This window comes from Daktulosphaira vitifoliae, unplaced genomic scaffold, assembly GCF_025091365.1.
Source record: "Daktulosphaira vitifoliae isolate Bord-2020 unplaced genomic scaffold, ASM2509136v1 Scaffold_1, whole genome shotgun sequence".
Lineage (NCBI taxonomy): Eukaryota > Metazoa > Arthropoda > Insecta > Hemiptera > Phylloxeridae > Daktulosphaira > Daktulosphaira vitifoliae.
The window spans coordinates 65,234,157-65,258,083 of NW_026099572.1; the positions used below are offsets into that span (position 1 = coordinate 65,234,157).

Here is a 23,927-nt window from a genome sequence, read left to right on the forward strand (position 1 = left end):
GAAAACATACACATAGACAAAGTAGTAGTAGTAATAGTAGAATTATATTTAAAATATAATTTTTTAACAATGATAATAGAATTTTAAAATTAAATAAATTTTTTAGTTTAGACTAATACATCATATAAAACTACATAAACTTTTTCTTTAATAAGGTAATAATAAAATGCAACTAGATATTAAAAATACAATTTCACAAAATTAATATATATTGATAGGTATTGAAAAAGTATTTCAGCACATTAAATTTCTAATGTTGTAGCTGTTGTTTTAATTTTAGAAACATATTTGTTAACAATTGGATTCACTTCTTCTTCCAAAAAATATTTCACCTATTGTAATATAGATGTTTTAACTAATGTATAAAAGTTGTATATAAGATTATTATATACTTGATTAGGAGCACATCCAATAAATGTTGATGGATCTAAAAGTTGTGGCAGCTGATCTAGTATTGGAGAAAAATATGGATCTTTCATTACTCGATCTAAGAGATCATTATCTTGACCTTCAACACGAACAGTATTGGCGGCTTCCAATGACAAAATACGAATTTTTTCATGACAAACCTAAAATTATATTAATGTTAGTGAAGACAGTCTATTAAATAAATCTAATTATAACACATTAATGGTTTAATATAAAAGTAAACTAAATTTATTTATAAAAAGAAATATTATTTTAAAAGATACTAATAAAACTTAATGCAGTTTTATTTTAAAATTTTGTGATTAACAAATATTGAATATTACTTATGTAGAACATAAATATACAGAAATTTTATTTTGACTTTTTAAAATATACAAATTGAAAATATATGTATCTTTTTATTAAAAAAATATTTTAGAGTTCAAGAAATTTAAGTAAAAGATGGAAGAAAGTATTGAATGGCCCCTGGGAAGTTACCTGTAAGTAGGGTCTTTTTTGATATTTTATCAAAAATAAAAAAAAATTATATATTAACATACCTTGTTAAAAAAAAACAGCCAACATGAAATTTTGTTTATAATAAATTATTATTTATTATTTATAATAAAAATAATTATTGGATGACAAGGGATAACTAGTACATTTTTTCTCAAAATTGAAGCCCAAATTTGAAGTAGCTGCTTTACTTAAGAAGAAATACATCTCTGAAATCATGCTTTAATTTCCTACTTTAACTTATATTCCTTGAATTTCTTAAAAAAAAAAAAACTAACTTCATGATTATATTAATAAAGATATCTAAATAAATTATGTTATGAAGCAGAGTCTTTAATGTGAGATGAATGCTTTTTGTATATCACTATTCAATTTTAACAAAAACCTATTTTATATTAAGTATTCTCAGTTTTGTATAATTAAAAAATTATAATTTATTAGATAATTTACTTGTCTATCTCCACCAGCTTTTACCATTGCAATGATAATATTTTCTGTTGCCATGAATGGTAATACTTTATCAATATTTCTTGAAATAACTTTAGGAAATACAGTCAATCCTTCGAGGATATTTTGTAATGTCAACATTATACTATCAGCAGCTAAAAATGCCTCTGATAAACAAAGACGTCTGTAATAAATATAAAAAGGAAATTTTTTTTAATATATTAAACTAGTAAAAATGCAGTGTGTATATTTAAGATTAATAACCTGTTTGCGCTGTCATCTAATGTACGCTCTAACCATTGAACTGATGCAGTATTCAATGGATTATTAACTAAATTCATCAAATAACGAGCAATAGAACATACTCTTTCACTTCTCATTGGATTTTGCTTGTAGGCCATTGCACTGGAACCAATTTGAGTTGTTTCAAAGGGTTCACCAATTTCATTCATGCCAGCCAACAATCTCAAATCAGTACACAACTGTAAATATAAAATTTATAGTTAAATATTATAATATATAGTTTTATAATGATTAATTATTTTAAACTTAAATTAGAAATGAAAAATTATATTAATATTGTTGTTTCCACAAATTTTATACTTTATGAGCAGCAGATCCAAGCATACTTAAAGATGAAACGACTTCTGCATCAACTATTCTAGGATATGTTTGACCAGTTACAGAGTAAGACGATTGAAATCCAGCAAAATTAGTAACTTTTTCATCCAACATTCTTACTTTTTCATAATCACCTATAAAATTATATACAATTTGGTAAACAGTGTGTATAAATATAATTAACTAAACAAAAAATACCATTAAAAAGTTGTAAAAATGATGCCTGTGTTCCAGTAGTTCCTTTGATTCCTCGAAATTTAAGATCACTACATACTCGACTTAAAGTTTTTTCACATAACAACAAGTCTTGAAGCCATAAACACGCTCTTTTCCCAACAGTTGTCAACTGAGCTGGTCTAACAAAAATTTAAGATAGGCGATTAGTATAGCAATGAAATAAATAACTAAAAATTTTTAAATTTTTCCATATTATTCTGCAAACTTACTGAAAATGAGTAAAACCTAGAGTAGCCAAAGATTTATGTTTGTTAGCAAATTCAGCTAGAGCCTTTATACAACCAGCTAGTTTTGGTAGAAGAATTTCAAAAGCATCTCTGATTACTACCAGGTCCTAAAAAGTAATTATTTATGCTTAAAAAACCCACTACTTATTGGAATTCTATATTACTAACAGCATTGTCCCCTATATCACATGATGTGGCTCCTAGATGGATGATAGGCGCTGCCGTTGGGCAACACTGGGCATATGTATGCACGTGAGCCATAATATCATGTCGAGTGAGTTTTTCCTCATTGGCGGCAGCCACAAAGTCGACATTTTCAATATTATCTCGTAATTCTTTAACCTGTTCGTCAGTTATATCCAAACCAAGTTCCTAAAAAAATTGATAAAAACAATGTTCAATAATGAAAATTAACGACATACTTAACGTTTTTATCTTACTAAAAAAATGAAACTTAGTTATGCAATAACTTCAAGAATTGGTGTGTGCATCATTATAAAAAACCTGTATGAGTAACACCAGGTATAATATACCATAATAACAAATTGCTAATATAATAAAACATTATTAGTGACGGATTATATATAATCACTATAGTGTAAACAACTAATAGTTTGAAATCTAACGTGTTGTAAAAAGTAATCTTATCTTTTACTCAAGTACCGATGATGCCAACACCTTTATACAGAGCAATGATGTGTCAACGAATTGCTATGACAAAATAAAGAAAAACACAAGATAACGTTGAACGGATGTCATGTAAGGAGCTTTGCTAAGTCATGCTGTCGACATCAGTATACAAAAAAACACTATTCACTACGCTGTTATAATTAACGGAACCGTTTATTATATAATAATTCTCGACTGAATTAAAATGGTGAACATAGAAAGCGTTGGTACAGTGGTCATCAAGGTTGTTAAACTGGTATGTTTGTTTTATAAGTTTCTTAACGTACTAATCCAGGCGCATAAGTTTTATAAGTTTTTGGGGAGATAGCTAAAGAAAGTTTTTTTTTAATAATTTTGTGATTAATATTATTTTTGAAGAAACTTTTTTCGGTTAAAATTCTTCTAAAAGAAACATTTGTTTAATAACTTGGTGGTTGTATGCATATTGGGTGGGGCTCGCCTTCCCCATAAATACAATCTTCTGTTTCCCTATCATACTACACAATCAAATTAATATTTTTAGGTGTTAAACATCATAATACTAGTGATGTATAGGACGGGTTATCGAGGACAGTTTTTGGGAGTGGGTGGTACTTGGAACCTAAATGAAGAAAAAAATCCCGATGCGGAAATTGTGGCTTCTGGAGTATTCGTTGGATTTTTCATATACACTTTGGTTATATTAATATCTTATGGATTTGGTTCCAATCACCAGAAGAAGACATTGGTGGTAAGTAAAAAGGCATTATTGTTTATTTAATAACTAATGTAAAATTGTTTAACTTCTGAATAAAACCAATGATTACAGGATATCATTATGAACTTTGCGGGTATGCTCTTATATATCGCTGTTGGAGGAATAGCACTTCATTATTGGATAGGATATCAAAACGAGAACAAATACATTGGTGTCACTTCAGAGAAAGCCGTCGGTATCACTTTAGGTTCGTTATGTGTACTTTCGGGAGCTATTTACTTAGGAGACACAGTTTTGTCGTTCATTCACTTTGCACGAGAAATGTATTTCGAATAGATTAAATACTTATGTAATATTAAAAAAAAAATTACTCCCTAAAAATTTTTAAAATAGATTTAATTATTTTAAGATGTACTATGAATAAACAATACTGAAGATTTGTGTTTACACTTAGTTATCATTAGTTTAAGTACCGCACATGTTGATTGTATTTATCTTTCTCATCGTCCATTCCATCCATATAAAGTTTATATTATAAACGTTTATTTTTTTGTATATAAATAATTGATAAGATAAATTTACAGTATTTTATTACTTTGTATCGTGTTCAATTTAGTATCGATAATTTAGTAAAACATTGTAAATTAATTATGTAATACTAAGGTAAATAATAAAATCAATCTATCATTTAATATAAAATGACGCTGTTTATACATTGTAAAATTTGACAAAATTATAAGATGTTATTTTCATATTGTTATCATAAAAAGATACAATTTGCTAATTAAAAAAATATATGTAAAATAAGAAGCTTCCTTTTCGCTGCTAACTCATAAATAGAATTTTTTTTTTAAATAATATTGAGTTAGTATTTATGGAATGTTTAATGCAGTCTCAATATTAAATAAAAGTTTTTTCAACATTAGTAAACATTTAAAATTAAAAATGTTGAGTACAGAGATATTCAATAAAGAGTAGTTGAGGTACTTTTTAGATAACTATTGATTGATGTCTGACAGTGATTAAAATCACTGTCATATAACACTTTGATATGTATTTGAAACATATTTAAAAAAAAAAATAAACATATCTACCAAAAATTACATGAATTCTAACATTAGAGAGGTTTTTAATCATATATTACGTTAAACAAGCTTTAATTTTAAATAATTTATTGTGTAAGGATTCCATTTTGTGCATAATATTACGAAATCGATTATTATTTAAAATGTTTAAAATAAAAGAATTTGTCATGTTGATTATGCCTCCTCGCTCACATTACTTTGGCATTGATAAGTTTTTCAAAAAAAAATATGTTAGAAGTAAGATACTTGTCTTAAATATTACTACTAAAAATTTTATTTTGATCTAAATATCTATTCAAATAGAGCGGTTTATCATATCGACCATAATTATGTCATTATAAAGTTTAGAGTCTGATTACTTATAGAAGAATAGCCGTCAAAACGTCTTTCTTTTTTAATTGTATAATATACGGAAAAATCTTAATTTTATTTAGTTCTGAATGTTACTGTTATAATATATACACTACTCCTTATTCAGTATTCTATAAATCATTAGTCATCAAATTAAATATATATTATTTATATTAATACTTTAAAGTATTCCGAGAAATGTGTCTAAAAATACATTTATACAAATCGAACGTAATAACTATAAGGAATTTTTAAGCTGTGACAAATCATCTATTTTAAGTAAAATAATAAGTAATAACTAACATAATTGAGTAATAAACAGATATTAGTAAAAGGTCGTGACACTTCTTGCACATATAGATGAATTAAATTTAATATAATAGGGCATAAAAACTGTCAATGCGACCCACTTCTCCTTGATTTTATTAACTTTTAACAAGTGTAAGAAGTGGCTCGACAAATTTATAATTTCACAAACCATCGAGTTAACCGGCCTAGTCTAATCTTTGAGTGGGTTATCTGTGTGGTCAATAAAAATAAAGACTCTCTTGCGAAGGTTGAGAACCCACTTGTGGTTCCTATACTACTCGAGGTATTTATTGACACGACTCACAGTCAGCACAAGCTTAGATAACTACAGTACAAGTGGCGTTATTGATCATTTATGTGTGATAATTAATCACAATAATTTCTATTTCAAATTATTAATATATTAATAAATTGTTAAACATCACTTTGTTATTCTATATTTTAATCTTCTCATAAAACCCTCATACTCAAATCCCAAGAGAAAATTATATTATATAATTTTATTCAATAAATAATAAACTCAATTATTTTCATGCTCATTCAAGATAAACTAATAACTAATCTTATTTTAATCATAGTAATTGTAGAAAACTACCATTTTACATTTACATTCATTTTTTGAATTGTTATAACATAGATCTTCACTTAGCATACAACACTCAATAACAAAATATGCTAATTTTATAATTTTTGACTTTAATGTTCAATGACACCTAGAAATCATGATTTCGGATAGTTTTTATTTTTTCATCTTAAAATACATTAATTATATTTAATTTGAATAAGGTTTAAAAAATTCGAAAAGAAAAAAATTTGATATGATTAAACGCCTACTGACTTTTGGATTACACATTTTCAATAAATATATATCTCCGCTTAGGTAAATGATTGAAATATTATCATTATAAATTTCGCAAAAATCTATCCAGTTTTCAAAAAGCTATTTCAATACATATAAAGTGACTAATAAAATATCAATATTGACAGTTTTATGACAACTCTAATTTTTCGGGACTGAGGTGAATTTTTTTAAATTATAACGTATGGTCTTTTGACGTATTGTTGAGCAAAATAAGTAAAAAAAAAGGCAAAGTAAAACCAATAGCACCTTAGCTATGCATAAAAGCTTAAAATACATCATTAGTCGTTTCTTATTAATGAGGAGTTATAGAATATAATATTGTAATAAGAGTCTCAGAAGACAAAACTTTAAAAACTGCAAGATTTTTTTTTAACTATAGTCAAAGCTACCCAAAAAATATACAAATATAAAAAGTTATCTAATAAATAGGAAATTATGAAAAATATATTTCAATAATAATATATTAATTTAGGGAGAATATAAAGAAATTTCAGTAACGTGTACTCAAAGTACATTAAAGTATTTTAAAATAAAATAAAGTGATCATAAAAAAAAAAAAGAAGAAAAATATCATTATAGAAAATAAACAAAAGCTTTCAAATTGTATAGATCATTTTAGAAAAATGTACTAATTTAATTAAAATTCATACTGAAATAATCAATTGGCCAAAATGACAGCGCCTCTTAGTACGAAATACATCAAAAAAATTAGTAGTCGACATAAAAGTTTCATACTTTGTTTTACAATTATAAAACAAACTACAAAGAATCTGAAAACAGTAATTTAATTAGGAATGTTTACTTGAATAAACGTAAGTTTTACTGAACAAATATGGCCATGAGATAAAATAACTAAATACAATTTTATCTCATACATATCACACATTTATACTTAAATTGATATATTTTTTTCAGAAATAATTAATATAATATACGAATACGAAATTTATAATACAATCATTTATGAATTCACTGAAACTATAAAAAAATTTGTTTCTCACATTATGGAGTTATGAAGTTTACATGGTAAGTTTATGCAAAATTATTTTACAGACGTCAACGATAAAATAAAAACCCATGTCATGAAAATAATAAGTTTTCATTGTGACATAAGTCATTTGAATACATTAAGCAGTTATTCCTCAGTTCATTGACTACAATGAGTTTATTTTATTTTTTTTTAGAGAAAATCGTAAAATTACATGACACAATAACATTAAATAGTTTTGCTTTCTGCGTTTTAATTTTAACTTAAAACTATAGAGCAAATTGCAGCAACAACGTCGTCAAATAATTTAAATACGTTTCAAATTGATTGGTTTCGCGGAATATTATGAGGAAATAACTAATGAAAATAGAAAATTCCATGATAAAGGAAACCGGCGAAATTGCCAGATGAAAAAAACATATTAACGTTCTTGGGTAGCGTTCACACCAAAGTTGTATTTTTCAAATACAAACATTAATTTTCATATGACATTTTCCATAAATAAAGTCTGATACACCCAACATTGTGATACTTGTCGATGTCATCCTAGTGCAAATATTTTGTACTATTAGTACGATGATATTTCTAATAAAATAAATAACTCAAATATAGAAACCTTTAATTGTTATGGCATAAGTGTTTACGAGCTGGGTGTAACATGGTACCAATAGACTAAGAGGGAGATCACTTTTTTCGCTGGTTACGACAAAATTAATACGTTTAATGAAAACACTAGTTGGTGTACAACAAATAAATTGAGAAAACAGAGAAAGAGATTCCGTAATTATTCGGGCGGATAGAAGTGTATAGGCCGCATTAAAGATCTGTTATTATCGTTTACGCGTATTAATACCAATTAAATAGCACACCCCTTCCTCGAGGCACTTGGTGGATTGTGATAATATCCACCCACTCGTGCAATAGAAACATTTCTGTTAGGTTGGTGAAGTTCTAGTAACAACCAAACTACCATAAAGACATGGCGAATGAAAAGTCGCTGAAAGAATCGCTGCTGGCAGCATCACCTTTCCTCATCAAAGTCGTAGAAATAGTAAGTATCCTCAAATAATGCGTCGTCAATAATAATAATTGTGTATCACTTTTAAATAAATAGTGAAAATATCAAACGCTCTAAGAATCAAAAAAATTATAAAGTATATTATTCCTGATGAATTTACTCATACTTCTAAATGGCAAAATTAGTGCTATACGTATTTTATGTAACAAATAATAATTTTTTAATAAAAATACAGTTTTTTTTATATTGAAATTGTAATTAATTTTTTTTTGGACCACAGTTGACATTTTTTTAATATGAATGAATGGTATAAATGTTTACAGCTATTGGGATTGACCAGCATGGGTTTGATTGTAAGCCCGTATTCTTCCAGGCTACATACAAGCACAGGTCGGGCAGGATTTGTGTACTCAGCACTGTCTGGCGCCATCCTTATTAACTTTTTAATAATAGCTAGCCATTTTTTACAACAACGGATTCCAAAGAAACCAGTGAGTTACTAAAAAACTACATTTTCAAATTTGGTAGTCGTTAAATACATGTACAATTTATTGTTGTTTCAGTGTTTGGTAGTTTCTTGTTGGTATGGGGCTATGTTGGCAATTGCTGCCATGGTGATATTTTCTGATTGGAGAGCTTTACAATTTGCTGTGCAAATCCGGCCATCCAAGTACAGAATGGACCTAATGATATCGTCGGCAATAACAACTGCCTTAACATCTATGACGTATATTACAGACTTTGTTTTGACATTCAAATACGGATAATTCAAATTAAATCTACGTGATTTTCCCTCTTCTTTCACAAAATTATTGATTAGACTGTCTACTATTTAAGTACTAGTCTGAATTAACAGTGAAGCTATACACGGTATAAACTACTCGATTACTTTAATTTTAGGAGTAACTAAATTTCATGTTTTTTTATTGTACTTATTTTACATTAGGAATTTAATTTAATTTTTATAATAAATTGTTTGTACTTCAATAACTATTTAGTTGATTTTACCATTCACATACGGATATAATTTATTAATTCTAATCATTAAAAAAACATGTATACAAGATGAATTTTATTGTACAAAATAAAATCATATCTTAAAATGCAGTATTTAATACGTAAATAATAATTTTTATACAAAGTCATGCTAGAAATTCAACTAGCTATACAAAAATAACAAAATCAGGTTCATATAAGGAACACTATTATTACTTCACATTTCATTAAAATTAGTCTTGTAAACATGAGTATAAAATAATGTATCTAAGTTAATATTATAAAGTCTATTGTTAAAATAATTAAAATCTATTTTGTCAAGTATTAATTATACATATTAATATTATTTTTATATTAATTGAAAACTATTTAAATAAAGTGCAAAAAGTTATTGAATCATTCAATATAACTGAATAATATAATTTTAAACAGATAAAATCTAAATAACATACTTAGAAATTACAATTATTTTTCTAATATGTTCTTGAATTCAAATTTATTTACTTTCCAGCATTGTTAAGGTTTCTTCTATAGCAAAAATAAATTAAAAAATCACAAATTTGGTGGTTGACACTGAATAATGCTTTGCCAAATTTCTTCAATATTAAAAGAACTTGAATCAGAAAATCCAGTGTTTGTATCAGGGGTACTAATTGTTTGTTTGGGAAAATTAGAAGGAAAAGACGATTTTAATTGTACAGGTGTTGGTTGAATGTTAAGATCAGTAGAATTTGTTATTAAATGAGATGGTTTTGAATGTGAAGAACTTGATGTCATAGATGAATTTTGCAAGGTTGGTCTAATGAAATTACAAGATTTTTGTAATTTTTGAATTGGACAGTTTGAATCAAGTAATGATAAAGGTCGTCTAAAAATATTATTATTAGTAAATTTTTTTTGTTCAATGTCAGAAAAATATTTACTGCTGTTCCATAAAGAGTATGGTTGTTTTATAGGCATATTATAGTTGTGTGAGCTTATATTACATCTACTTGAAGTAGAATTATGTTGTTTTATTACTGGTCCAACATAATGTGATTGAGTAATTGTATTTTTAAGTTTATTTTCATCAGTTGACGAAGAAAAATTAAAATCCTCATAGCTAGTGTTAAGATGCGTTTTTGAATTGTTATTAATTGAATTTACTGGATCCAATATGTTTGTATTTTCCTTACTTAAAGAGTTATTAATATGCTTTGGTTTAAATGGTTTGAATAGCAACCCTTTGGATGGATTTATAGACATCACATTTGTACGATTAGTATTACTAGAAACAATAGGAACAAAGCGCACTCTATTTCCTTGTGGATTAATTGAAATATTTTTTTTTAAATCTTCCCACCTTTCCTTTAATTTTGAAAAACAATAAACATGAAAAAAAAAAATGACAAAATTTAATAAAAGTATTTTAATAATACTATTATTTTATTTAATAAATAAATTAAGCAACAGATATTTTAAGATTATTATAAAATTATCTTCAATGATAACTTTAAACAACTACTAAAACAATAAAGTTGAAAATAATTTTATAAGAAAAATAAAATTATAAATGAAATTTTTTTTGTATTAATTATTCATTTTTTTATTATAAAATTAGAAACAAAAAATTAATTTGACTTGAATATCACTAATCAAAATAATTGAACTATTTAAAGCTAACGGAAAAACTTCTACAAGCAACTAACTAAATAAAATCTAATAACAACTGTAGTATAAAAAATGTTAAATTATTTTACATGCATATTAATAATGAACATAAATGAATAACAATTAAAATATTATATAAATTTGTTTTTAATAATCTAAGATTTCAGTATTTAAATTATACTGAAGTATAAAGAATGATTATTTTAACACTAACTACTCATTTTCTTTTAAAATAGTTAATTTTTTTTGATTTTATTAGTTACATTTATCTGTTAAAAAATACTTTTTATGTTCATTCCTTATGCCTTATAGCGGTATAGAGTATAGTTTTTCAAATGGAAACATATATATTTTGCTAGATTTTAAAACAGAAAATAATGCAATTAAGAAAATGACTGGTCGATAAAAAACTATAGGACCAGTCATCCGAAAGTTATTAGCATATTTATACCAAGGTGATAGACTGAATTAGGCTAAGAAAATTCCAGGTATAAAATAGTAGTATCTGCTACTCACCTCATATTAATATTTTAAATTGTTAATAACTTCTGAAAGTACTTCCAAAAAGTTGTTATAGGCTACTTATTTTCTTAAGTAAATCATATTTAATTTTATAATCTAGTTGTATATGTATGTAAAAATTCAAGTTGACATCCCTATAAGACATAAGGAATTAACATAAAAAATATTTTGTAACAGATGAATGCAGATATATTGGAAATTTGTTTGTCAGTTATCAAAGTTTATGATACATCCAAACCATTAAACATGAGTCATAAATTATTCATTAGGTCTATTATAATGCATGATAAAAAAAAAAAAATTGAGTGTCTAGTATTAAAAGAATCACTTTATACATTCATTGATATATAAATGTATGTTAATTGATATTAATATAATAAATATAATTAGATGTATATTTGATTTATAAATTATCTAATTTGTAAAGACAAAACTAGTACATAATGCCACTATCATAGAATCACTAAGAATAATTCTTATTTAAAATAAAAAGTATAAATGTTTAGTTTAGACATGGAATTTTAAAATTAAATTAATAATCAAATACTCATAAAATTAGGTAAATTTATAAAAATTAATGGTAATTTCTACAGTAAATAAAAAATATTTAAACATAAATAATTATTAAATAATGTGATTTAAGCTTAATTATTGCCTATAAACACAATTTACACATAAAGTAAAGGATTTGAGTATAATAGAAGGTTAAGATTCAACTTTATTTAAAATTTTTTGACAGAATGCTTTAAAATATTATAAGAAATCAGATAATTTTCTTTGTTATTTTTTTGGTTTTCAAAAATTTGGTCTTGTATAACCATAATTTATAAGAAAAAAATCAAGACAAATTGAGATCATTTTAGTAAAATACTACACTTATAAAACAAATGACAATTTTTTTATATTTTTAAGACTTATTTTACAATTTAAATAAATTTTATAAATAAATAATACTTACATTTAAGCATCCAAGTTTCAATAATTAATTTAAAACGCCAAAAGGCAAAAATTGAAAAATGAGTACATCTGGTGACATATTACTAGTATAAAATAGTTTTTGCCTTTTTTCAAGGGAGCAGTTTGAATTTTTTTTCTTATATCAATTATATATTATTAATTATTTTATGCAATCTATTAACCAAATGTTGAATTTTTATTTTCCAAATTTATAAATAATAAAATGTACTCTGAGGTTAATAAAATGACACAAACATTCTTAATTTTGTCAAAAAAAGCACATAATTATTTTTTGCACTAATTCACGGATATATAAGTTTATAATTGTTTTATATTCTTATACTTGCATATAGGATGAATACTCTAGTATTTTAACTAGTCTAGTTATTGACCATCCCTAATTAATAAACACTATTGATATTACAATAAATTTTAAGTCTAATATATTCAATTGGATAATTTCACTGTTAAAATTTGAAACCATAATATAGACGTTTTAATGTGTATAATCAATATATTATTCAGTTATACAACATTTTAAGTTTTTAAAAAAACTTTAAATTTAGAAGTTTCAATTTCAGTTAGGTATCATAAAAAGAAAAAATTATTATTAATTTAAATTTAAGGTTTTATGGTGCTAGGTCTATTTTCATTTTCTTCTACTTTGAAACCTAATTTTAGATAAATTAAAAAAAAAATTATACCAATTTTAAGTAAACTTATGCCCACATAATTCACAAAAAAAAAAATTGAAAATCAGAGTATTCAAGTAGTTATTAGATAATAAACTACATTCCAATTTTAATGACTCAAATTTTGAGTCTTGTATTTAAGTATTAAAAATGGAAATATACTAAAACTGTTTTTGTGTAAAAGGATTAATAATACTAAAATTACCTTTTCAGCTTGGGCTAACAAACTCCAAAGAGTTCTCCAGGTAGTGAATTTTTTTTTGTCGCTAAAATTATACTTCATTTCTTTAGAAGCGTATCTTGTAGATAATGGCGAAACGTAAGTTTCATAAGTAGCGCAAGACATTTCGAATGTATTATAAAACTTATTGTATCTGTGAGAAAATTCTAAATTTTAAATAACATGCAGTTACTTGTTACAGTTACAATGTGATTATTGTAACTTTATCAGTTGAAAGAACGCTTATCATATAATTATTGTTATCATAAAAACCGCGCCTATGTCATGGTTAAATTAAATGACTAATTGAAAGCTAATTTGTTCATGAATAGTATTTAATTTAAATATATAGTATTTATGTATTTGGTAATTACATATTGAACAATATAGTGATTGTAAACTTTTATAATATTATTCCGATTTGTTTGTTTAATATATGCGTTTTAGAAAACATTTTAAAGCTCAGGTATACTCATAATAATATCTCAGAGGGTGCAAAAATTATTTTTCAGTATTAATCATAAGGACAGCGTCCCTATACCTTCAGTTAAGGCTTAATATCAATTGTTCTTCTATTAAAGTTCCCTAATTAGTACATCAGCAAATGTACTATTAATATTAATTTCAATAACTTACTTGATAACACTCTTATTTGGGAGAAATAACAATAAAGATAAAAAATATATACTTGGTGTTTAGTGTGGTGCTATGGAATAAAAAGGGGTACAATTGAATTGGTTAAGGGGTACAATTGAATCCCTCTTTGAGTGTTAATGCTAAAAATAAAACATTTTTAACTTATTAAAGGTTACGTATAAATTTTATAGGAAATAAAACTAAACTATTTTTTTTTGTGCATAGCCAAAATTAAAATACGTATTAAATTTTGACGGCAGCTCTAGCTACTAATAAATCATCTACATAAATTATAATCTAACTAAATTATCATGCTAAAATAAATGTCTAATCATTAAATCAATACATTCTCAATTCCCTAAATTATTATTTTTGAATTAAATTTTCTGAACAATTATTTTTTATGCTATTCATTATATTAATGAATTTCTAGGGCCATATTACAATTAGAAACTAATACAGTATCATCTGAAGTAAAAAATATGCTATTTTTTTGTAAATCTAGAGTCTACAAATTCTAGCTCTGTGAATATTCTTACTATTTTAAACCAATAGGATCAGCATAGGAAAAATTTTATAAGGTGGACAATCTTTTAAAAATACTTCAATATTGATAATATTTTAAACTACATATCAAAATATTAAAATTTCATTATAATTAAATACCTACTTCATTAAGTTAATGTTATTAACTATATTTGCTATTTTAACCTATAAAAGTTATCCATCACCATAAATATGTATTATATATAATTTAATTTTTCTAAAAAATAATCTTGTAATTAACAAAGAAAAAATGATTATTTTACAACTAGATAGTTTACATAATTTTTTTTAGGGAATAAAAATTGATACATATTTAATTATAGATTTAATTTTTAATGTCTTAGAAAAAATTATTTTAAATGAATGTTTATACATTTACAATATATTTTTTTCTTTAAATAAAAGAATGTTATAAATAGATATTGGTCATTTTGAATTTGGGTGGGTAATTAAAAATCACCCTAGTTATTAAGCCACATCAAGAGATTTGAGTTTGATTTCAATACATTTACAATAAGTATAAATTTATTCACTACTTAAAAAAAAATTAAATTAGTATGATTATTTTGTTAACTCTACGATTGATTTATTTTTCAATAACGCAATATAATTTATCATCAAAAATATTTACCCAATTCTCAGTATCATTAAAATAGTACATTTTTACTCCATATCTACTAAATGATTCCTTAAGCTTTTTTTTAAAGATCTGTGCTGCCCTAAAAAAAAAAAAGTATTGATTAATTTGTTAAATATTATACTAATAATAAGATTCACTATTGATGATTTACTTCAGAGATTTAAATGATAAAAATATCTTAGAATCATCTTCACATTCAAATTTTAATAGTAATGAAGGATGGTTTAGTACAAACAAATTTATTTCCTGAAACAAAAACAAGAAATAAAAAAATTATTTTAAATAATAAAAATATTTGCTATTATAAAAGAAGTAATACTTGTTTAATAAACTGTTTAATACTAATTCTTTGAGAAAGTCCATAAATCATCATTATAGTGTTTCGTAAACTCTTTTGCACTATTAAAGGTTTATTAATATCACTTTCATTGAGGAGAATCCCATTATACATATCAATAGCAATATCAACAGTAGCCAAGTTTCTGTACATAATGTAACCAAAACCTTTATTTAAACCTCCATTTCCTTTAAGTAACCTTACACTATAAATTGGCCCAGGCTTTCTGAAAAGGAAAAACACTAGATATTTAGATATTATTTCATAGTTTAAACAATGAGTAATAAATACTTCAATTATATGATGTATTCTTTATATAAAAAACATTGACTGGTTTATTCAAAAAATATCTTTAAACTTACAGAAGATAGTTAATTTAAAATTAAATTTTTTAATAACATTTTTCTTTATACTAATTTCACCATTAATGAGATAAAACAATAAAAACAATAAAAATAATAATAAAAATTGACCACACTAAGAAAGTTTTATTAGAGCAAATACTACCCTAATAAAACCAAAAAAAAACAGAAAACTAACAAAATTATTTCTACATACTTAAAATATATATTTTTTCTAATTTAATGATGATAACAATTTTAAAAATATTTTATTTATTTTTATTCGAAATTAATTAAAATTATTAGTAATTTTATCTTTTAACTTAAATAATAAATTTTTAATTTATCAACTTCTACAATATACCTAAAAATCGATATTTTAGTAATTATCGATTTAAAAAAATCTTTTTTAAAAATAAGAAATTATATTAAAATATCAATTTTTTTTTCTTTGTTTAATAATTAATGACGACTAATAACAGAAACCTTATAATGGAGTACGAGTACATTATTTAAACATTTTTTACTAACACGAAAGACAATTTTCTCAGTTAGAATTTAAAGACTCACGTACATTTTTTTTAGAAATTTTAAATAAATTACTTAGAAAAGTTTATGAACTTTTCGATGGTGTAATATAGTGGTAGATTTCCAACGTAAACCTCATGATCATTGTCAGGTTCAGGGTCTTGATTTTGATCCGAAGGCTTGTATATTATTTGTGAACTGATAGTCATTATGGCGTAATTCATATCCACGTTAAGTTCCGCCGCCATGTCGATAAAATAATTTTGTTATTTTGTTAATATATATTATTATATATTAAATATTAGATTTTGATATTGTTTATTAAAATCATGTGATTTTTAAAATTAAATGAAAAAAAAATTACTATAACAGGAACGACGACCGGTAGGCCGTGAACGAAGGCTGTGCAGCAAATGATTTATGAAAAATTATAAAAAGGATGACCAACAACGGTCTAACATCAATTCTAGGTAGTACTCAGCGCTCATCGGCAACGACATATCCCTCTTGTGCAAGACGTCTAGGAGACAGAGATGATTTTTCTGTATATTAAGTCAGCTGTTTTCAAAAAAAAATATTACTACATAATTATTGCATTCTCGAAGCTTTATTAAAATTTATGTTATAAGAAAAAAATTATATTGTAAAATGAGATAATTGTAACGGATAATTTACTAAGTCAAAACAATCAAGAATTCGCAATTTTTAAATTCAACTTTATTTACTTATAACATTTAGACATAGAGAAATTTCTTTAAATTTTTATGGATCTAAATACCCAAAAGTTTTATGAAAAAAAATCACAGAGACAATGTACTATAAATATCGTTGTGTATCAAGGATTTTTAAAAATTATAAGTCGATTATTTTTATTTTAAGTAATAATTAACAGTAATAAATAATAATAATAAAGAAAAGGAATGCTACATTTTATAAATATATTTATTGATAATTTATAAGCGTAAAAATTGAAGGTTTTGTTAGAACGATAGAAGGATGTATTCACTTAACAGCAGAATAATAAAAGTCTTTTTACCTAAATAGAAACTTATATTAATCGTGAATTTAGTAGGTAGAAACAGATAAGGTATTAATGGTAGTATAATTGTTCATATATACTCTACTTTATCTATAACCAACTGTAATAAAAAAACGTTGAAATGTTCTTTAAAATCATCATATACAATTTATTGATATTTATTTCAGCTTTATATTTTGCTTTATTTTTAAGTCAAAAAAAATTTCAAATAAATTTTGCAAAATCAAATTGACGATTATAGAAGAAATCTAAACTTAATGTATTTTATCAACTACGTTAATAATACCCGTTAATGATGTATAACAATGAAACTAATGATGCAAGTTAACAAGAATAATAAGTACTCCCCAAATTCCACTAATCAATTTTTTTTTTAATAAATTTAATATTGTGTTAGAATAGGATAGCAATTTAATATCACACAATTTTTTAATATCAAACGATAAAAAACTTTTGGACTATAACACAACCTCATTTTAATTTTTCTAACATCAAATTATCTTCTTTCATTGAATGCATAAATTATATTTAATAACTAAAGAATTTTTTCATATTTAATTTTTTTTATTGTAGTTCTATAAAAAAATATTTACAGATTTATCATTCAACCACAGAATAGATGATTTTTATCTATTCTGTTTCAACTTCCTATTACTGTACAACCATTAATTATATTTTTTTTATCAATCGTTTTTATGAGAAAATACATTTTCAAAAAAATTATTTTTGTTTGATGAGTGTACTAAGAAATGTTTATTAAAACTCATCATTAATTATTTACTTATTTAAGTAGATTTTTTTTGGTAATACACGATTAGTTATTTCTAAAAAAATGCTTATTTTACAAATATGATCATACAATTTTATTTTTTGAACTAAAATGTTAAGAATAAAATTAACTGAAATAAAATATTTTTAATCTATATTTTTTAATATTTCTCAATCCACGTAAAAATTATCATAGCAATGAAAAATCTACATCTTTAAAAGTCAAATCATTAAAACTTATTAAATGATTAATTAAAAATTTTTAACCTCTTCTATCAGTTATCAATCTTTAATGTTGATGTTGATAAGAAGGATTTAAATAAGATCTAAATACAGTTTAAATAAATGTATTATAATAATTTAATCCAGTAAAAGTAAAATTAACCCGTTTTTGCACCTATTTCAAATCTGCATTACAGTCTTGCATATTGACTAAATAATAACAAAATCCTTCTAATCAATATAACAAATATTTATGTTTGATTATTATGTTACGTATGAATAATCAATAAATATATTTTAATTAAAAAAATACGTAACAAGCAGATTGCATTATGTGTAGTGTATCAATATGAACAATTATTTAAACACCGTAGAAATGCTTACTAAAACTTCTGTTTAAATGATTTATTACAATAAAACCTTTTTATCGAAATTTTGAGTTTTCCTTAATTTAATCAATTTACTTAATTTACTATTAATAGTAATTATTTAAGTTTCTGATCACATATCAATCCAAAAATAGAATACTTTATTCCAAATAAAATTTTCTATTTAATGGTATAAATTCTAAACTTGCAAGTTGAGCTAAAATTATGTTTAAAAGTTCAACATTTTTAAATTATAAAATTTTATAAAAATCAACTTTAAAGAATCAAAATATAAGTTAAAAAAAGTAATTTTAAATTAAAATTTTGCACGGGTTATTTTTAACATATTAAAAATTAATAATAACAAGATAAAAAAAAATTTTTTTATTACTATTTTTATGTGTTTCTAATTAGTAATAATCTCAAAAAATAGATGATAAAAAAAATCTAACTTCAGACTTGAAACAGCATAATAATTTGGTTTAATGAACTATAAATTGATCTATAATCATCAAAAAATATTTTATTTTACTGATTTGATTTTACTGTGTAATTCAGTATAAAAACGAAATTTATATTCTTATTAATTATAAGATATTTAATTAAAAAAGTTTTTTTGAAGTGGCCATTTTTTACAATAGCGTAATTTTGAGATATTTGTCTGAATTTCTAAAATTATTGGATTTTTCCGTCACTCCCACCTTTCTAGGGGAGTCCTTGCGAAATACGCGCCGGTCCTGTCGGGAACCCTATAAGACGTCTGCACATCCCCTTTTCGAGGCACCAGTAGCAGTACAGTCTCTTGTCCTTCAGGACCCGAACCCTGCACATGCTCACTCCGAGTGGGATCAATCCGGCAACGGTGTTGCGGCCTTATTAGGGAACCTCACACCATGAGTAGCGGCCTTTGCCACTCCCGTGCAGTCGGGCTGAGACTGAGCCGGTCGGCGCGAAATTCCCCTCTTTCGAGAAGATAGTGGCCTACGCCTCTTTGACGTCCTGTTCCACTATCCACTCCTTCACATCCAATAGCATGAATGCCAGGGCAAGCTCAGCATTAGGCGAAGTTCTGCCATCGTTTTAGGTGTCTTGCGCCTGACCACCTCCGACCACGTTATCGGTGGTACCACTGGCATTACTGCGGTCTAAAGCTCTGAGCTGCCACAGTCCTTGATTTTGGGGTATGCCCCCCTCCCGCATCACTTCCTTTCTTTCCCATCTATCACTTTCTCACCCGTTTACCAATCTCGCTGTCCGCAATCTCCTGAGACTCCGTCCGATTCGACGACTTGACGGTCGGGATATCCTCCCTTGGGGTACGTGTTTGCTTGAGGTCGTTTATCGAGCGAACACTCTGGATGATATCTCTGGCAACCGATCTCACATGGTTGTGCGTGGGAACGACGAGTATCACGTTCTTAAGCCGTTGCGTCTACCTGCACCAGAGCGAGATCAGCCGTGAGAATGGTCCTCGAACTCGCGCAATAACCCAACCCGTCCCAGCACTCACACGTGTTTATTTTAAAATTAAAATTCAAAGGAAATAAATTAACACCACCCCAATTTTTATAATTTAAAAGAACGATAAAGCAATAGATCAAGTATATTTTTAAATTCTAATTAATCATTGCTGACAAAAATAATATATATATAAAAAAAACCAGGACATTGAGTACATGGCATAGTTGGATCCAGTATAGATTTAATCTGACAGTGATTAAAATCACTATCATAAGAAACGCTTCCATAAAAATCTATAGTGTTTAATAAAAAAAATTGGTGGATTATTCCAAAAAAGAATATGATCGCTTATTTCCTTATTTATATCCTGATTACAAGTTTTATGATTTATAAGGGTAATTTATGAATAAATATTTATTATAGCAATTAAATATAGTATGAAATTGATGTTTAATAATTTAGTATTGTAATTAGTGATGGGAAAAATACGGATTTTCCGAAGTTCAGAAAACCGGATTTGTAAAATGCGACCTTCAAAATCCGGATTTCGGATTTTGGGTGTTTTTTTTTAATTTTAATTATCTAAAATTTTTTATTGGTAGGCTTATATTTTACGTAACAACATTGTAATATCCATAAAATAAATATAACATGCCATGTTATTCATTTTATGATATGTATTATATTAAATATGTATTAGGGTGTCACAAAAATACGACAAATGTTCTTATTTCTAACACGAAATACTGAAATTATGATCTAATACGGCTTTTATTATTTTAACCTATAAAAAATATATAAGTCCTATAAATAGATAAATAAGTCCTTTTTGTTTTATACTTATTAATAAGTCACAAAAAAATACAAAAAAGTTACAACATAAATATTTACTACACGTATATAAAAATATATAAATAATCAAACGAAAAATATATAAGGTATAAATGCGAGGTAGATCTGTAATCTTTTAAAGGAGTAATGATGTAAATAATACAAACCAATTTTTAATAGGTAATTAATAAGTAAAATTAATAAATCAAATAACTTTTTTTCTACGATCATTGGGTTTTTGTTTAAAAATAATAATGAACTTAAATGGCATGGCGTTAATCTATTATGTTTTTGTGTCGTAATATTACCAGCAGTTGAAAAAACTATCAGATGATGCTGACGAAGCCAGTATACATAAAATATATTTTGCGAGTATCAATAAATTTGGGTACATGGTTTCCCTAGACTTCCACCAAAATCATGGATTTTCGTTATGATTTATCTGCGGCTCTGAAAGGTACCGAGTTAATTCATCTTCTTCTAACGGCAGTATTATTTCCATCGTATTTCCTTCTGCGTGACATGCATTATAATGTGTCCACAATGTTGATGTGGAACCCATATTTATTAAAATATCATCGCATATTAAGCATGTAGCTGTTCCATTTGTTTTATTTCGTTGGAAATAAGACTAAACTTTGCTGGGTGACATGATTTAATAATTATAAAAAAATTGTACAAATTTTTTAACTCGATATTTTGGCCAACTGAAACTAGTTTTCTAGCGTGTTATAGTACAGTTTTAAAGAAGTCTTATTGCAGAGTACAATGAATACAATACTATTTTCTAATATTTTTAGTAATACTTAATTTTACGTGTATTGTTTGGAGATATGCGTTTAGAGATAAAATATTGACCACCGAAAGATAGATTCGATTACAACGGAAGATAATTTTGTTTAATAAATTTATTTGAGCATAACCTAACTTAAACCTAATTTTAACTATCCTATTTTAACGATAAGCGTCTATCATTATGTGCTATAGCCTTTACAGTGTAAAGGTAAATAACTTAAGTTTAAAATTTTGAACAAATTTCCAACTCCTGGTGACCATTACTTTTTAAAATATTTTTGAATTATTAAATTTGTATGTGTATTATACAGAAATATTTTGAATTGAGTATTTACAGTATATAGAGTATGTACGGGCTCTGGGTAATGTTAAGGCTTATTACAGCCTTTACTAAAAGTACATTATGCATAAATCACTTGTATTACAAACTTACATCAAATAACGGATGTCTGTATCTCACTTAAAATTAGTTCCAGCCATTAAAAGTTGTTTTTAGAAAAATTCTAAAAATTTTAGTATATGTTAGTAGTGTTAGCAAGGGCGGACCTAAGGGGGGTTTGGGAGGTCATCTGAACCACAGTTTTTTTCTCATTTAAATGTGGCCTCTCAAATTGCAACCAGGTTGAGTAAAAATAAAAAAAAGGTCTTAAAAAAAAAAAGCTTCTACTACAAGTGAGGCTGACCCACAGTACTAAAACCGTTGGTACGCCACTGAGTGTTAGTACTGTTACCTTTTGCATTGTACGTAATATTACTCTTTCAATTAATTTTTAAACATTTTATATTTTAGCTGTCGGTCTATCTGGGAGGGGGGCAAAATGATACTTTTGTTGCCTGAATAAAATTATGAGGTAGGCAAGTGTCTCAACCTCCCACTTACACCCCTGAAATTTATAGTACAAGGTATTTTTTTTATATAAAAAAACTTTGTCAATGAATCCATAGGTAACTTGTTTTAATATTTTTTTTCTAGTCAATAATTTAATGAAAAAAAATTAAGATTAAAATAGATTCCTACTAATATAATCTTAAAAAAGATTTTATCAATTTTACCCTAAATAACTAACCTACTTACACTTCAAATTTAATTGATAATTATTACAAAATATGAATTTCTTTGAGGATCAGACAGTATTTCATTAAATAATATTTAAATATTGATATAATTCAACCTAAAAAGCTTAAATAAGTTAAAAGTTAGACTTCGATATTTAAACTTAAGAATCTATAAGTAAATCAAATTTTATATTTAAAAAACGATTTTTTTTTTGTAAATTCGGATTTTTTACACCGAATTTCAAAATCCAAAATCTGGATTTTACAGATTTTATGAATATCTGGATTTAATTCCCTTCACTAATTGTAATTTTTATAGAGAAATTACATAGTAGTTATTACTTTAATGGCAAATATATAAAAGTTGAAGATTTTGATGCAATACATAAAAAAAAAATCGTTTGTTATTTATAAATAAATTTACTGGTCTACAAGGAATTTTCATGTCAGACCAAAATAAACTTTTCTAAACTCATTTTTGTGCCAATTTTAAATCTGTAATTACAGTTTTGCATATGGCCTAAATAATAACAAAATCCTTCTGATTAATACAATAAATATTTATGTTTGATTTTTAGGTTACGTATTAATAATAAATAAATATATTTGAATTAATAGTAAGTTGAAAAAGTTCTACTTTCTATACACATTTTTAAGTTTTGAATCAATTTAAAAAAACCCAGCACAGGGGGGTCGCGGCACAGTGGTGACGTGGCATAGTTGGATCAAGTATAATGATATCTGACAGTGATTAAAATCACTATCAAAAAAAAACGCTTCGATGCAAATCTTTAGATAGTGTTTAATTTTAAAAAATTGGTGGATTATTCCAAAAGCTTCATAAACTGCTAGTTCCTTATTAATATCCTGATTAAGACAAAGTATGT

General features: G+C 25.5%; 4 protein-coding genes across 8 annotated transcripts; 2 read left to right on the top strand and 2 right to left on the bottom strand.

Annotated features, from left to right (window-relative positions):
• Positions 1-22: 22 nt before the first annotated feature.
• Positions 23-13,699, bottom strand: LOC126896254 (adenylosuccinate lyase). Of its 2 annotated transcripts, none has more exons than XM_050668895.1 (9): positions 13,458-13,699; positions 2,625-2,828; positions 2,439-2,563; positions 2,191-2,348; positions 1,975-2,126; positions 1,636-1,853; positions 1,375-1,555; positions 393-569; positions 23-332 (listed from the first exon to the last, which is right to left on the bottom strand). In XM_050668895.1, exons 1-9 carry the CDS (start codon positions 13,596-13,598, stop codon positions 243-245), a joined length of 1,446 nt encoding a protein of 481 aa, XP_050524852.1. In that variant the 5' UTR covers positions 13,599-13,699; the 3' UTR covers positions 23-242. The 2 variants fall into 2 exon arrangements, with proteins under 2 accessions (XP_050524852.1, XP_050524853.1); XM_050668896.1 differs by lacking the exon at positions 13,458-13,699 and adding an exon at positions 2,897-3,028.
• On the top strand, positions 3,215-4,347 carry LOC126896269 (protein snakeskin). The gene is made up of 3 exons (XM_050668919.1): positions 3,215-3,381; positions 3,649-3,855; positions 3,934-4,347. The coding sequence occupies exons 1-3, from the start codon at positions 3,331-3,333 to the stop codon at positions 4,156-4,158; spliced, it is 483 nt and encodes a 160-aa protein (XP_050524876.1). The 5' UTR covers positions 3,215-3,330; the 3' UTR covers positions 4,159-4,347.
• LOC126896271 (uncharacterized) lies at positions 8,053-9,451 on the top strand. Its single transcript, XM_050668921.1, has 3 exons — positions 8,053-8,468; positions 8,759-8,926; positions 8,999-9,451. Exons 1-3 carry the CDS (start codon positions 8,397-8,399, stop codon positions 9,200-9,202), a joined length of 444 nt encoding a protein of 147 aa, XP_050524878.1. The 5' UTR covers positions 8,053-8,396; the 3' UTR covers positions 9,203-9,451.
• Positions 13,700-13,777: 78 nt separating the features above from the next.
• Positions 13,778-17,213, bottom strand: LOC126896264 (probable RNA-binding protein 46). Of its 4 annotated transcripts, none has more exons than XM_050668910.1 (5): positions 16,576-17,213; positions 15,614-15,857; positions 15,446-15,540; positions 15,286-15,373; positions 13,778-14,248 (listed from the first exon to the last, which is right to left on the bottom strand). In XM_050668910.1, exons 1-5 carry the CDS (start codon positions 16,746-16,748, stop codon positions 14,243-14,245), a joined length of 606 nt encoding a protein of 201 aa, XP_050524867.1. In that variant the 5' UTR covers positions 16,749-17,213; the 3' UTR covers positions 13,778-14,242. The 4 variants fall into 4 exon arrangements, with proteins under 4 accessions (XP_050524867.1, XP_050524869.1, XP_050524868.1 ...); XM_050668912.1 differs by lacking the exon at positions 13,778-14,248 and adding an exon at positions 14,958-15,186; XM_050668911.1 differs by lacking the exon at positions 13,778-14,248 and adding an exon at positions 14,958-15,189.
• Positions 17,214-23,927: the final 6,714 nt, after the last annotated feature.

Bases quoted from the DNA above. Each gene is read 5' to 3' on its own strand.
- LOC126896269 (XM_050668919.1), top strand. From the start codon at position 3,331: ATGGTGAACATAGAAAGCGTTGGTACAGTGGTCATCAAGGTTGTTAAA. The intron at 3,382-3,648 runs GTATGTTTGTTT...TAATATTTTTAG, and splicing joins TCATCAAGGTTGTTAAACTG to GTGTTAAACATCATAATACT. The intron at 3,856-3,933 runs GTAAGTAAAAAG...CAATGATTACAG, and splicing joins ACCAGAAGAAGACATTGGTG to GATATCATTATGAACTTTGC.
- LOC126896271 (XM_050668921.1), top strand. From the start codon at position 8,397: ATGGCGAATGAAAAGTCGCTGAAAGAATCGCTGCTGGCAGCATCACCT. The intron at 8,469-8,758 runs GTAAGTATCCTC...AAATGTTTACAG, and splicing joins TCATCAAAGTCGTAGAAATA to CTATTGGGATTGACCAGCAT. The intron at 8,927-8,998 runs GTGAGTTACTAA...TTGTTGTTTCAG, and splicing joins AACGGATTCCAAAGAAACCA to TGTTTGGTAGTTTCTTGTTG.
- LOC126896254 (XM_050668895.1), bottom strand. From the start codon at position 13,598: ATGTCTTGCGCTACTTATGAAACTTACGTTTCGCCATTATCTACAAGA. The intron at 2,829-13,457 runs GTAATTTTAGTA...CAATTTTTTTAG, and splicing joins TGTTAGCCCAAGCTGAAAAG to GAACTTGGTTTGGATATAAC. The intron at 570-1,374 runs GTAAATTATCTA...ATATAATTTTAG, and splicing joins AAGCTGGTGGAGATAGACAA to GTTTGTCATGAAAAAATTCG.
- LOC126896264 (XM_050668908.1), bottom strand. From the start codon at position 16,748: ATGGCGGCGGAACTTAACGTGGATATGAATTACGCCATAATGACTATC. The intron at 15,858-16,575 runs GTAATTTATTTA...TTTCCTTTTCAG, and splicing joins AAGTTCATAAACTTTTCTAA to AAAGCCTGGGCCAATTTATA. The intron at 15,374-15,445 runs GTAAATCATCAA...TTTTTTTTTTAG, and splicing joins TTATCATTTAAATCTCTGAA to GGCAGCACAGATCTTTAAAA.